The sequence below is a fragment of the Melospiza melodia genome, chromosome 11 (assembly GCF_035770615.1).
Source record: "Melospiza melodia melodia isolate bMelMel2 chromosome 11, bMelMel2.pri, whole genome shotgun sequence".
Lineage (NCBI taxonomy): Eukaryota > Metazoa > Chordata > Aves > Passeriformes > Passerellidae > Melospiza > Melospiza melodia.
The window spans coordinates 21,168,802-21,185,955 of NC_086204.1; the positions used below are offsets into that span (position 1 = coordinate 21,168,802).

The window sequence follows — 17,154 nt, forward strand, 5'->3', positions numbered from 1 at the left end:
GCAAACTGCAGCAAACAGATGGAGATACTCTACCAGGGCTGGTGAGAGAACATTGAAACTCATGGGTCTGAGCTCATCTGCATAGTCCAGAGACCTGGGAAGAGGAAGCCTGAAAGTCCAGGCTCTCCCTCAGCTTTGGAATCCTGGCCTGTCCTCACCTTGTTCCTTTAGGCAAGTGCCATTTCTTGCTTCCTATGGTGACTGCAGTGCTGCCTGGAAGGGCCCCTGGCACAATGGGCTCCTGAGAGGGGCTTCTCAGCTCCCCTCTGCCATTGATACTGCTTACATGGCTGAGCCTGGCTGTTCCTAGAGCCATGGTAAAACCTGGAATGCCACAGAAGTGCTGCAGACACAACTTCTAGGTCCTGGTGATCCCAGCCGATTTGGTTCTGCTGTCTCAGTAGGTCGTACCTGCGCCTGGAGCTGGAGCACCCAGGAGTCATCTGGCCCTTCCCTCCAGGTGTGGTCAAGCTTGCCTTTGGCAGTGGTACCAACTAGTTGACACTGTCTTGTCCACTCATTAGCCTGTCCTGCAGCCAGTAATCCTGCTGCTTCCTCACAGCAGCCACGGGAACAGCATTTACCAGTTGTTATTATGGGAATGCAGCTTGTGCAAACCGAGAGCGTTTGTTCCTGGTGCTTTTAAACAAGGAACAGCTTGCTGTCTCCTCAGCACTGCATATGGGGAGCTCCAGAGGTAGTTTCCACTGTCACAATCTCAAATGCTGTCTCCCTGGTGCCTTGCCATGATGTATTTTCTGTTCATCAAATTGCTACAGCTGTCCTATAAACAGGAAGAGCTTCCTAAACATCCCAGTGTTGTACTGTAAATCACAGTGGATCTTCCCATGTTATGATGCACATTTTAAGGTTAATATTTGGAATCAGCTTTGAAAATACTGTGTCCCTTAATACTAGCTGCTGTTAGACGTTGTATTATGAGTGCAAGGAGGATGGCACTGGCAATGGCAATGTAATTATATGTCTTAGATACCTATAAAACCGCTCTCAGGACCTTTGTACAGGCTCCGCTGCGGGCATGACCTCAAAGGGGAGCGTTGGTGTCGCCCTCTGATGGCAGAAAGCGGGCATCATTCTGGCAAATTCAGTTTTCTCTCGTGCTCGACTGTGGGCTCACACATTTCAAAAATCTGCAAGGATATTTAACTAGGTTTGGCTGCAATCCCTTTTCTTTTTTTTTTTCTTCTTTTTTTCATATCTATGGCCCCATGCCTTTGATTCTGAGTATCTTCCCAATCAGTTGATTTGTTTACAAATCTGAGCTGATGTGAAGACGCATCCTTTTTTTAACTGAAGGAGATCAAGGTATTAAACCATCAATTTAAAGCCATCAGTTCCTAACCAGTGACGGCGACACCCCTTGACTTGTGCAGCATAAGCAGAAATCCTGTGGAACGCTTGTGTTCACCTCTCCCATCAACACTGACATCACGAATCTGCTTCTCAACTAAACCAAAATATATTCTGATGGCAAACAGCCCACCCAGCTCTGCTCGCTGCCTCTGCAGATGGTAAAACTGCAAGGTTTCAGGATGAAATTTGTCTGCCTCCAGACAGACCAGGGTGCTGGAATCGGGCTTCGGGGTGTCCCTTGTGGTGCAGTGCCTCAGGCCCAGCATGGCCTGGTGCTGGGCACTGCCTGGAGTGTCTGAAGACCACTGATTGGGAGGACGGGATTCAGATCTTCTCTGAGATAAATATGATGCTTTGAGGTACCTTAAACATTTCCTGTAAGAGGGGATGAATTTTGGGGCTGGATATGGCTGAATTTATTTCCAGTTTAAGTGGCAGCACGTGGGAAAATGGCAACCGAGAGCTGGCTGGCTCCAGCTTCCCTCGCCACCGGATTAGGGTCAGTCTGCCTCTATCCCTGTGAGTTGTCTGTCATCCTCTTCACCCTGTTGTCTGAACTTTCCCACTTTCCTCACTCCTCATGGACTGAGCAGCACGGAAGCGGTCCTTCCTTCCCTCCTCCCAGGCTATAGATGGTCATTGTGTGTTTATGTTGCAGTCCCGGGGAAGCCCACCATGATGATTAGCACGACAGCCATGAACACAGCCCTCATCCAGTGGCACCCACCCAAGGAGATGGTAGGGGAGCTGCTGGGTTACCGGCTGCAGTACAGACGGCTGGATGAGGAAAAAATGAACACGATAGACTTCGGGAAGAGAGACCATCACTACACAGTGACCAACCTGCACAAGGGGGCCACGTACCTCTTCAAGCTGTCTGCCAAGAACAGAGCTGGCCCAGGAGAGGAGTTTGAGAAGGAGATCACAACTGCCGAAGATGTGCCGAGCGGCTTCCCGCAGAACCTGCGTGTGGTGGGTCTCACCACGTCCACCACAGAAGTTGCCTGGGACCCCCCGGTCTTGGCAGAAAGGAACGGCAAGATCGTCAACTACACAGTGGTATACAGGGACATAAATAGCCAGCAGGACCTGGCTAACATCACCAAGGACACGAGTATCACTTTGACAAATTTGAAACCTGATACCACTTACGACATCAAAGTGAGGGCCCGCACCAATAAGGGGGCTGGGCCACTCAGCCCCAGCATCCAGTCCCGGACCATGCCTGTAGAGCAAGGTAAGTGTCCCTCTAACAAACCCCAGCAGGAAGCTCTGCCTCCAGGACAGGGATCTTTGCTTTGGTTCAGGAGGCTTCGCTCCCCTCTGCTCTGACTGGTGTGATCAGGTACTGTGTGGCTCCCCAGTCTAAAACTATTTCAGTGAGGGAAAGCTCAGCAAAGATTTTCTAAAGTTGCCATTTGGGGGGAGAGGGGCGTTGGTGGTACCTTCATTGCATCCACAGGCACACTTGGATGTTTTATCTGTACATGAAAGGCTCTTGCTTGAACTGGAGCAGGTGGCTGAGTAGGATCATCTGCAGATCCAGTACCTGAATTAGCTGTTTGATCATGACAAAGGGCCAAGGGAGTGTGAGTGGAGTGGGGATAGAGAAAGGCTGCAGCTCAGCCTACAACTTCCTTTCTGTGATGCTGAAAAGTGTAGTCAAAAAGCAGAACTCCTCTGGAGACTGTAGATTTGGTAAAAGGCTGCTGCTCTCTTCTCCTCATTTCTTACTTCTCTGCTGTAGCTGAACTCTTTGACCTCTGCTGCCGAGTTAGACAAAGAGACTTGGAGTCGAGCTGCCGCCTGGCTCCCTCCTGACTTGGCTTTGCAGTGCTCAAATACCTTGTTTTTCATTCCAGTGTTTGCTAAGAACTTCCGTGTCAATGCCGTCATGAAAACATCTGTGTTGCTGAGCTGGGAAGTGCCTGACTCCTATAAATCTGCAGTGCCTTTTAAGGTAAGAGTGGGATTTGGAGAGCAGGGAGCTCCATGTAGTAGTGAGCAGGACAGTGAATAGCAGCATCAGCTGGGTCCTGTTGGTCAGGCTCACCACTGTAGTTCCATGATGGTGGTCACACAAGCTTGTCCTGATGCCTGACATGGAGCTGAGGTGTGAAAAGTTATAAATTTGATTTAATCACAAGAAATTAGCAGCTAGTGAATAAAACTAACTCCTTTTACAAGTCCTGTCTCAAACATACATATCACCCTCATGAGTTACTTCAGAGTATCAGGGCAGATGCATTATCTCAGGGAGTGAAGAGAGGAAGCATCATCAAACTTCCTGAAGGTCTTATAGTGTGAGCAGCACAAAATGAGTCAGTACAGAGAGAACTCTGCAGGAATGCTTCTCTGTTTTCACCAGTACAGTTCAGGATGTGGTGTCATCCAGCAGACTGCAGACAACAGTGATGACCCTGCCTTCCTGCTCTTGTCTGACCCCCAGTACTTGTCACTTATGTGGGTGAAAGACTGGAATGTGTAGATCTCAGTGCAGTTTCTCTCCTTTAAAAAACAAGACCAACATGTCACATCATTGAAGATAACCTTCCCAGTCTCAGCACCAATCTGCTGCCTCTGCAAAGGTGCTGGGGCAGAAGCAGTGTGACTTCTCTTTCTCCTTGCCCCCTTCCATGTGTGCCTAAAGTGCAAATACAAGGCCTGCATGAGCTGTGGGGGATCCATGGCCAGGGGAATAAGGGGAAATCTTGAACTGCATCCACATCAAAGTGTGTGAGTACCTCCCCTTCCTTGTTACTAACTCTCCTTGTTTAAACCCTGAAGCTGAATTACCTTGATCAATAGCAGGCACTTGTTAACATACAGTTTAGCTGAAGTAGACAAGGCTTTTGTGAAGACCTTGTGGTATTCAAAGCTCTCCCAGATGGAGGGCACATTAGGATCAGTGTTCAGATGTCTGGCTGCAAGGAACTTCACAGAGCCTGTTACTTGGCACTCTGCTGCAGAGCCAGTGTGCTGCATTTTGCCTTGTCTCATGGCCCAAAGCCCACATTGCTGTCTGGCAGTGCAGTGCTGGAGAGGGACAGTGTGACCCTGGGAGCATTCCTACCGCACAGGGATGGGAGTGGCTGGAGCCAGGGATGTAATGTTGATGCCCTGTGTCTCCTCTCATGGCTGCATAGCTGTGATTGCTATCACAAGGTGATTCAGGGGCTGCCCCTGCTGTGGGTTGACCCTCTGCTGACATGGGAGATGGCATTAGCCACTTGTTAACTAAGAGCAGTCATGCAAACCAGAGTGTTAGGAGGATATTTCTCTAATAGTGCCTTCTTTTTATGAATATTCCCAGACTTGCAGACACAGGTGAGTCAAGGCCAGGAGCTGAGGGTCAGCTCTAACTCGTTGATTGTGCCAGGTGAAAGAAATCCTTAACCTTCAGGATTCTGTGTTTTTATAAACAAGGTTCACCTCTCTCCTCCAATTCAGGCACATGGGAGGCTGAGGCCAGAGCCTAATACTGTAACTAGCATAGCAGATAAATCTCCATGGGAACAATTAGTATTATCTACACTTGATAAACAGTCTCATGCTAAATCTATGTCCCAAAGGGTGTCATATTCTACTTTAACAGATTTAATTAAAGTAGATATTGTTCCGACAATGAATAGTGAGGCACAGGCAGGACTGGTGCTTTTTTTATTAGAGAATGAACTGAGACCTTAAGATTTTTCATTGCTGCCAAATCAATAATGAAGTTTTGAGATCTCTTTGGGGGATTTTCACAGCTTCTTCTGGTCCAAGAGATAAATTCCTTGTAAAATGTTGCCCAGCAGTTGTAGTGGTGCAAAGGCACTATTCCTTTTTTTTATTCCACCTGCAAAAGGCTGTTCTGGAGCTTTCTTGGAAAGTGCAAGATAGATACAACCTTCTCCTTGGGGAAAGGGCATTTTCCTGAGATACATTCTTCAACTTAAGTGTGGGACAGAGGATATATTGGTTAAAGGCAGCATTACAAGGTATTTTAGAAATGGGCAGAAGGAACAGTGCCTTTTGAAAATTATAATGATCTAGGTTTGGAAATAACCCCTGAGAATGCTGAGCAGTGCTTTCTCACACTGTGTCCCATAGAATGTAGTAATTACTCCTGCCTGCAAATACTCCAGCCTTGTCTACTTTTCCATCAAGTTGTTATCTTTCCCAGTGTTGCACACTATGTGTCTTTTCATCTTTTAGTTTAATACATTCTGTACTGCCTTGAAATCAAATATGAGAACTTCAGCAGTGACATTTGGACCCACCTAGCTTTGCAAATCTTCTCCTGTAGGTAGGAGCAGCAGAGATGACATTTTACAGCAATCTGTGGGCTAGTCAGCACTGTTTGGCAGTTCAGAGCCCTTGGGCCAGATTTGCTGCTGACTCTGGTAGTTACCAGTGGGCCATGATGCAACCTCTAAATAGCATTCCTGCTTGAGCTTCCAGGCATCTTCCAGCTGCACATGGATGACTGTCTCTGAGCCCTTACATTGGTGTAAGGTTTACGTAGAGGCCTTAACTAATGGTGCATAACATTTGAGAAGACAATGTGTTGTGGCAGGTAAAGGGCCGTGGAACTGCTGCAGCAGCTGTGAAAAGGAGGGATGGTAGAGAATGCTTCAGGAAAGCATTGCAAATGCCAATTTCACTGTCTTTGGATGCAAACTCCTGTGCATGGCAATAAAAATCATCATCTGGTGTTAGCACTTAGATTCGGAGGCTGTGTCTTTGCCAGTTACAGTGCAGAGCAGGCAAGGAAACTGAACTGAAATGCTTACCATCTCTTCTGCCTCCTCTTGCTGTAGGAAAATGGCTCTGTCCCCAGCACATGCTCATGTGCAGGCAGTTGGTGGGTGTCTTCCCTAGAGCACACTGAGAAGCAGTTGGTGATGCCTTTATTAGGGAAGAATTCGTAATGAGAAATCTTATCCAAGAGGCAGCAGAACTCTGTGGGCTTATCATCCTTTCAGCATAAGTTTTAATGTTGGAAGTTTGGTTTTGTTCAAATCTGTGTGGGAGCACATGAAAGAGAGGTCTTGTTGCTCTCCAGAACATGCCCTGACTTACAGGCACCTGGTGTATCCAGACCTGTACTGTTGCAATGTCATTGGATGGGGTGGTGCTAGTCCAGACAGCAGAGCTGCTAAGATGATTTGAAGTCTAGTAGTCCTGTCTTTACATAGGTGTACATACTTCTGTGTCAGAGCAACTGCATATCTGATTCCAGTGCTGCAAGAAGCATTTCTTCATTTTGATTTTTCACTCATTTTAGCACTCAGCTGATGCACATGTCTTTGGAGAAAGGAATTAAAACCTGGGAGAAAATATTATCAAGAGGAGTCACAACAGAAAACAATTCTCTGGCTGTTCTACTATGCCACCTTTGACAGCCTTTCTCACATGTGGAGCAGCAGCAGGGCCTTTGTCCCTGCAAACCTGTTGCTTTAGTTACTTGGTGCTTACTTTCACAGTCCATTCCTGAAAACTGAAGCACATCAACAAATGAGATTGATTGCATCTCTTCTCCATAGCTGCCCTCTCTCTGCTGCTGTGTTTCCTGTTAGGAGTCTTTTCTCAACAGCAAAGCTGGAGCTCTTTTCCTATCCTGATCTCCATGCAAAGTGACATGGAGAGGATTGAAGCATGCTGTGGGTGTTGCTGTTTGGGTAACACAAAAGCTGAGCTGCAAATTCTAGGCCTAGCCAGGTCCTTGTGCTCCGCTGTCCTTCAGATCTCTTTCCAGGACCTCTCTTTTCCTTCCAGCTCCAACACTGAACATTAGAGCAGTGCTAATCAGCTGCCCTTGTCCTAGAATGCTGGCAGCTTTCTGTAGAGTTCAGCCACCTGCTGAAAAGGGGACTTGAAGCAAAGTTTGGTCCCACCCCTTGCTGCTGGCATCAGCCTGAACAGTGGGCTCAGCTGGTGAAAAATTATTTCAAGTAATTAATCTTCCACAGAGCTGTCTTCTCTCTCTTTCAAGGCCACTGTTGAAACAAGCACATTTTACCATGGGGTCTCTGCCTGTAGCACCTAGTAACTGGCATGGTTTAACATGCTCCAGCTCTACCATTGCCAGTTTTTGGCATGCTGTGTCTCTGCATCACTGTCAGAAATCCAGCACTCCCCTGCCATGCTGGGCAGTCACCTGGTGCAAAGAAATGTGCTGGTTTTTCACAGCTGGGACACAACCTATGGCTTCTCTAGCTGTGTACACCCCATTGGTCTCTGTCTCTGGGAGCTGTGGGAGTTCTTGCTTTGCAGAGGCAGCACCCAGGGTTTTGGGGTAAGGAGTTGCTCCAGCAGGATCAGGATCAAGGTTCCCAGTGCAGATGGGCTGCTGGGTGCAGCTGATCCATCAGTGCCCATGGCTGCCGTGCCTGGGGGGAGGTGGGTGTCCTGCATATCTGCAACAGGGCATTGAGGAGTGTTGCTAGCTGAGGGGTCCACAGGGGAGGCTGTGTGTGGGGGCTGCCACCAGGCAGCAGCAGCTCTGCCCTGCCCTGCCCACAGCCCTCGCTGCAGGCACGGCAGGGAAGAGCAGCTCCGACCTCCTGCCCACGGCTGTGGCGCCAGCATCTGTTGCCATGGCGACAGGGTGTCACACCTGCAGAGCCGCCATCCTGGGTACCAATTTGTGAGCCCTGTGCCGGATTTGTCAGATCATTGGTGAGGCGTGTAACCCCCCGGTCACCTTGCTGGGAGGGGGATGATCTGCCTTAAGCATCCAACCAGGCATCAGCTGGCAGACATGGGAGTAACACCAATTTAAAGCAGGCAGGATTTTACATCACAAGCCTCGTGAGACAGGAAACAAAGACCCATTCATTTCCACATGGGGGCAAGGCACAGCCATCTGGATTCTTCCCCCAAGTAGGTACTGAAAAGCAGTGCATGTGGTACCACCAGCCTCACTGCTGGCCTGGCCACCCAGGCTGAGATGACCCCTCTGTGCTCCATCACTGCGAGGCACAGGGAGCACAGCTCACCCACCCTCTGCTGGGGGTTGCTCTTCTTTAGCTAAAGATTTATGGCTGTTTACAAAGCATTCAGTAGCCAAACCACCTGAGGGAGGGCCCAGAGCCAGACTGTCATCTCTAGCGCTGCTATTTTCAGTGTGAGTTTGCAGCAGCAGCTGTCAGCTGCATGAACATGTCCTTTCCCTGTTTCAGATTCTCTACAATAGCCAGAGTGTGGAGGTGGATGGCCACTCGATGAAGAAGCTCATAAGTGACCTCCAGCCAGACACAGACTATTCCTTTGTGCTAATGAACCGTGGGAGCAGTGCAGGGGGGCTCCAGCACCTCGTCTCAATCCGCACTGCTCCTGATGTCCTGCAAAGCAAACCCATCGCCACAAACAAGTACATACAGGAAGGAAAATTCACACTAACTCTTCCCAAGGTGCAGACCACTGTGCCAGTTCGGTAGGTGCCATTCCTGGGAGGAGAGGGCAGGGTGGGGGGCTAGGGTTGGGGAGAGAAAGGCAGGGCAGACCTCTGCCGACATGTGGATTTTGTAACCTGGGAGTGAATTTCCAAGCAGGCTGTGGTACAGAGGCAGGCATTTACCCACATTATGGATCATGGTCTTGGCTTTTTCTGAGCAAATATTGATGTGTAATAAAATTAAGACAATTCTCTGACAGTTTGCCCTCACCCTGGTGGGTATAATCCAGATGCTACCGGCAAAAATACAGTTGAGGATCAGGAGGGACTTTCTCTGACACTGTATAATATCCTTTAAATAAATAATGCCTAAAGCCTCAAGGAGATTAAAAAAGCGAGTTTGTGGAAGTCTTATTCGTTACTGTGGTATCCTTGAGCTGAAGCACAATTTCCCCAGGGTTCTTGCTACAATCCGATTATATAAATGTCCTTCTCACAGCTCCTACATCAGCCTCTGGAACCCAGTCTGTAGATCTTCATTATCCTAATGAGTGGTAATGGCAATATTCTCCTCTCTGGTGCAGCTGGAAACCAGCCTTTTCCTTACTGAGCTCTTCTGCTGTTTAAAGGCTGGGGAAGGGAGTAGGTCATCCTTGAGTCATATGGCACACATTATTTGGTGACCTGCCAAATGGTCAGGGACACCACTGGGAGATCTGTCAGTGGTCAGGGAGCCTGAGATGGCTCAGGGTCCGGTGTTTACACTTGCATCCTTCCTTCCCAGGTGGTACTACATCGTGGTTGTGCCAGCAGACCAGAGCACCAGCACCCTGACTGCTCGGTGGCGGACGCCTGATGAGATGGAGCTGGACCAGGTAGGAGCCTGCAGCAGCTGCTGTGCTGGAAGTGGTTCCCAAAGAGCCCAGCACACTTTGCCCAGGCCTCCTGGCAGCAGCATGGATGCCATAACACAGGTGCAGGCTGCACATCAGAGATGGGGGCTGTGGGATGGGTGCTCCCTCAGCCTTTATTCATGACACTATGTAGGAAGGAGGCTGGAGTCCAAGCTAAGGAGGAGCCACCTCCCAGAATGTGCCCCCTTAGGAGACCACACTTGAGTGTCTCAGAGCTCTGGCCAGACCCTGTTACAGGTTGTACAATCCTTGCAGCCTTTTTTTGGATTAAACGGCCATGCTGGTATTTAAAACAAGCTAGGAGAGAAAACTATTGGTTTCAGTTTATTAGGCTTTTTTTGTCAGGAGGCTTTTCCCTCTCTGGACAGGACCTAAGCCTGCAGTGTAGATAAAGAGTTCATTCTTGTATCTAACAAAACCCACAAAGCTCCCTTCACACCTGCTTGTTAAAGGCTTGGAGCATTCTCCAGCCATTACCCCAAGATGCAGCTTGTGCTGTGCCAGGAGTGCTCTGACACCCAAGGCATGGAACGTGTGCAGGTGTCAGGGGACTCCCCACACAAGGGCTTTGTGGGCTCTTTCTTCCCCACACACACCACCACCCCCAAAGTGTAAAAGAAAAATTCCAAGAAGTCACACACAGAAAGGTCCGTTGAGATAACAAAGATGCAAGCTTGAAGCACTCAGAAATGACAAACAGCCAGAAGCTGCAAGTCAGCCCTTGGCTTTATTTACATGACCACACAGTCATTCTTGTGAGGTTCCAGCTCCACAGTTGTATTTGTGGTTCTGTTCTGCAAGTGAAGCACAGCTGTGTGATGGAGAACCATCACCCTGCATATTTTCATTGCAGAAGTTTTCCAGCATCACAGATGCCACAAGGAAAAAAGGACCAGCATGAGGAAGGTTGCTTTGGTCTTCAGCTTTAGATGGTTGAAAGCTATGGAAAGAAATACTTTCTGTCTCTGTCTCTCACCCAGGCGAATTATTTAAGCCAAAATTTTCATTAGCAGCCAGTGTCTTGCATATGTGATGTTTTTGAGTGCTCAGTTTGAGATCCTGGAGCTCTCATTTGCAAAGCCTAAGCATCCTCAGCTGCAGAGAAAGTCAATAGGAACTGGATATAGTCAGTGCTATAAAGAAAATACTAAGTTTTCTCAAAAAACAAAACAAGCTGATGTCTTTTCAATTTGACATTCAAATTTAGTGGATTTTTTTTTACATTAATGTTTCAGTATTTCTGTTCTTCATCTGTAAAATTGGGATAATCACTTTTATCTTGACTCATATGGGTGTTTGGAAGATAAGATCATTAATGTTTGTGAAGAGCTTGTAATAGTATAGTGATCAGCACCATAGAAAAGCCCATGAGGAAATTATTAATTTTGTCTTCAGAGCTGGATTTGAATAGTAAGCAATAAACAAGGCCTCAGGCTGCATAATGCAAAGAAGAAAACAAAATGTGGAATATCTGCTCTTTGATTAAGCACTGTCTGTCCTGTGTATTGAACAAAGCAGGACTTACAGAAAAGATAGTTTGTGACTCTGCAGTCAGGGGTGCAGCACAATGCACGTACATGAGACAGCTGAATTAATTTTGCACAGGCAGTATTAATTTTCTAATTTTTCAGGATCTGAACTTTGCAGGCCAAGCAGTTTTCTGATGCAGTCTTTTGCTGTGCATTACATGTATAAGTGGCAGAAGCCTCCAGCAACCTTAACCACAATTAGAGCTCTGTGGTTTTGTGTACATGCACATAGAGCTGCATGTTCTGCTCCAAAGAGCTCAGCTGTAATCCCAGCCAGATTCAAGAGATGGGTGTAGGAAGCAAATTCCACACTCCAAAATCTATCTTTCTGCTTTTTCCCCTTGGGATTACAGTGACATTTGTGAAACTAAGATTTCTCCAGCCTCTTTTTTATTTCTTTTTTTTTTTTTTTTTTCTGGTGCTACTATAACAAGGTGTAGTATGACAAGATATAGTTTTCCTAAATTGCTTCTATGTGAGTACTGAAAGAGGACAAGGATGGACTATCAAGGGGAAAGAGTAAGGGGTTTCTTACCCAGCTTCTCCTCCTCAGGGGGAGTAAGCCCAGCTCAGCAGTGTGACTTTGTGTGCACATCACCATCCCTAGCCCTCTGGTGTTCCCCATCTGCTCTGACAATGTTGCCTTGATAAATTTCTGTGTGAAATGTATTTCATCCCTCCTTCTTCCCTTTGAATTAGAATTTCTCTTCCAAACTTGATGTTCATTTTTATTAATTGGAAAAAAAGATCTTTAACCATTTGAGAGTCATTCTTAGCAGTGCAATTGGATTTTTGTGTGTTGTATCCTTTTTCATTAACTTGTGGCTATGAAATTTGCCATTTTTACTCTGAACATTCCGTGGAATCTGTTACCATTCTGTGTGGTTTAAACAAAGCTCTGCCTGCAGCACAGCAGCAGGTGAGATACAGGGGCACTGGCAGAAGGAAAAGACACAGCAAATGTCACTTTTTCCCTGAACATTACCATCAGCTGCAATTCACATACAGTGTCTGTAGAGAGTGTGAGCTGCTGTCCAGACCAATAATTAGGCCCCAGAACGTGGCTTGGTTCTCTCAGAGCCCATTGGGATACATGACTCAGAGGGACAGTCACAGCCAGGCTGTCTCAGCCCTAACATTTTCCATGTCAGATCCCAGGACTCAGGACACTTCCAAAGCCGAGATCCTTGTGGAGGTTCTTGCAGTGAGGTTCTGTGACAGATGGCCCAGCAGTGCCTAAATGGATAATCCCTGCCTCTGGCTCCTTAGTACCACCAGATACAAACCAAACCCAGTTGCCTTCTTCTCCTTCCCTTCACCCTGCTGAGTTCTGCAGCCAGGGAGGTGGCAGTGCGAGGTGGTGCCATGCTGTCCTCAGCAGTGATGGCACTTTGTCTGTCCCCAGCTGCTGGAGGCCATCAGCCAGGGGAGCCAGAGCAGGCGGCAGCGGCGCCAGGCAGACAGACTGAAGCCCTACATTGCTGCTCAAGTGGATGTGCTGCCTGAGACCTTCACCCTGGGGGATGAGAAGAACTACAAAGGTTTCTACAACAAGCCTCTGTCCCAAGACCTGAGCTATCGCTGCTTCGTGCTGGCCTCGCTGGAGGATGGGGACACGGTAAGGACCTTCTGGGGACACAGCACAGCCTGTCCTGGCAGAGCTGGGCTGGGCTCGGTGCAGGCAGGGTGAGCAATTGCTGCAAGGCAGGATGACAGCATTTTCTGTGAAGGAAGGAGGGAGGCTGCATGGCTGGCCTGAAGGAGCGGAGGCAGCCGTGGGAATTGACTTGATAAATGGTGTTTTTGGAGGGAAATGGCACCGTGTGCTCCGCATAACAGATGAGTGTGGAGGACAGTGTCAACACACACGCTCTGCACAGGCTCAGTTCTGGCTTGCAGGCTGTGCTCAGAGCCTTGGCACATGATTGGGATGGGTTCTCATTCTGCTTTGGTTCAAGTGTCTGTAGAAAACAGTCCACAAATCCTACCCTGCATAGTGACTGCAGTGAACAGGGTGTTCTCCCTGCAAACCTGCCCTCACAGGCGCTTCTCTGCCCAGAATTTCACTTTGAGATGACACCTGGAGAAGCAAACCTGTTTCCCATCACAGTGGATTATCAGCAGGGCAAAGGTGCAGAGTTCCCTGCTGTGTGGGGATTCCTGTTCCTGCACGTCTCCCTGCTGGAAAGCAGCAGCACACAGGCCTGGGCATGGGAGGGGCTGATGCAGGAGCATCAGCAAGGAGCAGCTCTGCAAGAGCTGGACATCAGTGTCCAGCTGTAAACACAGGGCAGGAGTGGTGGTGGCAGCAGTAGCAGCAGCCAGTGTGTAAATAATGGAAATTACAGAGAAGTGCCAAATCCTTTGGTTGGATTCCAAGCTGTGGCTTCCTTCCTCAGCCTCATTTGCTTGCAATGGCTAATTAGGGCTGGTCAGGTTCTTCATTACTCATCCAGCTCACGTGTTCTAGTGGCAAGATGGGCACACTGGTGAGGGAAGAAGTCACAGATTAACAAGGTAAGGCAGAGGCCTTGAGATGACAATCCTGACAATCCCTTGCAAGAAGAGGTGACCTTAACTAGTTGATCCCAGCTATAATCATCATCTCCTCACTAGCATAGACCTGCCACAGCCCTCTATTAAGCCACCAGCCAGCAGCAGAGCTCCTACAAACCTCCAAATTCCCTGCTCCTACAGTCCACCTTTCTGCATCCCCTGCTGCATCACATTCCCTTTCGTTTGGAGCATGAGGCACTGTCCAAGGCTGTGCCCTGTCTCCCCCACCCAGCTCCTCTGAAATTGCTTCCTCTCTAAGTGTCAGCAGGAGAGCATAACATTGCCCTTCTTCAAAAGCAGAGGGAATGTGATTGAAACACTGTCTCTGGGAGCAGGGGCACCTGCGCCTCTGAGTCTGCCTTTGGAAATGCCACTGAGATAACAGTCCTTCTGATCTCTCCTGCATCTGACTTCCCTTGGAAGGCAATGCCTCCAGAGTGTGTCTGAAAAAATATGAATCTCTGCCTCTTACACAAAGCTTTGGAGATGGTCAGACCTTGCTGCACACTTGTGTGTGCTCTTCCCTCCCCCACCAATGCACCTGGACCTTCCTGGGCAGCCCCAGGCAAAGCCTGTTTGCTCCCTCACAGAGCAGCCCCTTGCCCAGGAAAGGGGAGTCCCAGGCTCTCCTGTCTGTGCCATGCTCAGAGCTGTAGCTGGCTCCCTGCCCTGTTGTTTGAGCTGGACACGGGGATGTGGGAACAGTCTGATGGGCTGCAGTGGTCCTGTGCAGACATCCTCTAAGAACAGCATTGAACCAGGAGCTGGCAGCTATTTCAGCTATTGAAACAGGCTCTTGTAGGGCTGAAAGGTTTCACAAAGTGGCAACCACTCCCCACACTTCTTTTCAGAGAGTGGCACCTCGGCTGATAAGTCTGAGGAGAGCAGCTGGGATGCTGAACTAGTGCGTGCTGCCAGAAGGATGTCCCAGATAAGAGCATCTTCTGTACTCCACACATGTTTGAAACCAGCCTGGCTGGGATCAAGGGCACCTGTGAGAGTAGATCAAGATGTGCATTTGTGTGACAGCAGCAGGCTTGATTCTTCCTTTTCTTCTCCTCACATATGTGAAGACATGAAGTGCACATTTAAACTCCAGCCTTAAAGCAGGAGATTTATAGATCCACAGGCACCTCTTCTGTGACCAAAACTCTCTATGGCAGGAGCAGAGCTTTCTAACTCCTTAATGCCTAGCAGCAGGTGCTGCTCAAAAGCCACAGGCACGGAACTGATACAGCTCCAGCTCTCTCTAATAGGTGGAAAGGAGTTGTTTTTGCAGCATTTAACCCTTCTGACCCAGCAGCTCTGCGCTGTGAGGATGCAACACAGCTCTGTAGGCCTTAGAAACAGCAGCAGAACAGCAGGTGTGGTGTCATTTTTCTGCAGGAAGGGTTTGGGTCTTTGCTGATTCTGTCTAGCTGGTGGGGCTGGAAAGCTGTCCCTTCAGGTTATAAATCACTGGGCTGCCACGTTGCAGAAGGGAAAGGAACCAGTACGAATGAGCCTCTTTCTAAGGTCTGTTTATCAAAGACATCAGGTAGAAAATGTTCCTGTCATTTCATTCCTTTAAGAAAACCCGCCTCACCCAGCAGGGGTTTTCCTAATATAACTCTATCCTGAAGAGATGTGTTGATATCAGCACAGCAGGTATTGTAAACCACTTAGGAATCATCAGCCAGCCTCACTGTGCAATTCTTTGGGATTCAGAAGCTTGTGATTTGGCTCCAAGAAAGTCCAGGACTGGCAAGGGGCTCTTAGCTGGGCTTCTTGAATTTTGCACCTCCAGGTCGGGTTTGTCAGCCATGAAGTAGCTGGCACTGGAATGTTTCACAGCAGCAGAATTGCTGGCACCCAGAATGTGTCAGGGCACGCAGAAACTGTTGCCACAGCGTGACCTCCACCGATGCCAAGGGAGGGAGTATCTCAAGGGAGGGAGTATCTTGTGGTGTGTTGCTGGGGTTTGAGAAGTGTGACCATTCTCTGCTAGCCAGCAGCAAGGGGAAACCTCAGCATTTCAGGGATGTAGCTGCTGCTTTAGCATAATGGATGCTTGCTTTTCTCTCCCTCTCCTGCCGGTGCTGTTCAGAAGAGATATGCAGCCAGCCCCTACTCGGATGAGATCGTGATGGAAGTGGCATCAGCGAAGCAGCAGGATGAGCCAGAGATGCTGTGGGTGATGGGACCTGTCCTGGCTGTGATATTGATCATCATCATTGTCATTGCCATCCTTCTCTTCAAAAGGTGAGATCCAGTCTGGGACATGGCAGTTATGGCATGAGCACGAGGTGCTGGCACCTTCAGGGCCTTCCAGGTACAGCGTGCTCTGACAGACAGTCCTTGGTGCCATGGGGAGGAGGAAGGTCTCTACCTGGCACAGCAGAAGGCTCCTTTGTAAGAGAGCAGAAGGGCTGGGTCTGCAGAAGGGAGTTAACACCAGCCCCAGGACACAGCTGCTGGGGGCTCTGGAGGATATGAACAGTGGGACACAAGAGAGCAGCTTTGTCCCTAAAGCCAGTCTGACTGCTCTCTCATCCCAACTTGGATTGGCAGCCTTGGCAACTTCTCTGGTACTGTTTCTCTGTAGAAATTGCCTGCTTGATCTGTGGGAGCTGCCCTCCCTCCTGTGAATTTTGGCTGAAGAGCATGACCTTGGTGGTGAGAGCAGGGCATGGATGTGCCAGGCTGAAATCAGAGTGGAGCTTTCTTAGGGCCTCTCAGTCCTGACTGCTGGATCAGGACCACCCTCACACTGTGCTCCTGTGGGAGCAGACACCTCCTCCTGCCTGTCACAGCAGTCCTGCTCCAGCTGTAACTGCAGCGTGTGATGATTGTTCATCCTCTGGAGGAGCCATGGGTTGCATTTGCATGTGTTCATATAGCCTGTTCAATTACAGTAGGTCATTCTCTATCAGCTCAGCTCTGAGGTTCTGCTCCTCCTGGGCTCTCTATTTACATATGTCTCTCTAGCTGGGGAAGGGAGCTGCCTTTGTTGTCTGATTTAATGGAGCTGTGCTGTGCATGTGCAGTCAGTGCCTTTCTGTGTCAGTGATCATCTCCTTTCTTCTGTTCCTGCTTTTCCCTGGATCTAGTAAGCAAGAAAGGTATGAATCCATTTTATCTTTTTGTTTTCCTAAAATTTCAAGTCTATTTCCCTTTTTAAAAATCCAGCCTGAAGCTACTAAGGGGCATCTTTGTTTTTGGGAGTGCGGAGCATACCAGCCTTAGGAGTTTACAAAGACTTTGTTTCCTCAAAGGTATCAGCGTCCTAGCAGTTGCAAGCCTCTCACAGCTCTCAGGGAGAAGTTCCATCATAAAGACTTCCCAGATTGCTTTTGCAATTAAATTAAAAATCAAAAACCCCCGACAATAACAGCCGTTATAGGGGTTCCTTTGTTTTCTC

The 17,154-nt window shown here is 48.6% G+C and overlaps 1 protein-coding gene across 16 annotated transcripts in view; it reads left to right on the forward strand.

Moving 5' to 3' along the window:
* PTPRF (protein tyrosine phosphatase receptor type F) overlaps positions 1-17,154 on the forward strand; it is a 373,817-nt gene that overhangs the window by 322,501 nt on the left and 34,162 nt on the right. For 11 of the 16 annotated variants that reach the window (XM_063165913.1, XM_063165910.1, XM_063165916.1 and 8 more), the window contains 6 exons: positions 2,033-2,611; positions 3,237-3,334; positions 8,541-8,794; positions 9,540-9,630; positions 12,604-12,816; positions 15,841-15,995. In XM_063165913.1, the coding sequence (XP_063021983.1) occupies positions 2,033-2,611; positions 3,237-3,334; positions 8,541-8,794; positions 9,540-9,630; positions 12,604-12,816; positions 15,841-15,995 (1,390 nt within the window). The remainder of the gene's footprint in view (positions 1-2,032; positions 2,612-3,236; positions 3,335-8,540; positions 8,795-9,539; positions 9,631-12,603; positions 12,817-15,840; positions 15,996-17,154) is intronic. The other 5 variants (XM_063165922.1, XM_063165924.1, XM_063165925.1 and 2 more) reach the window with 1 other exon arrangement.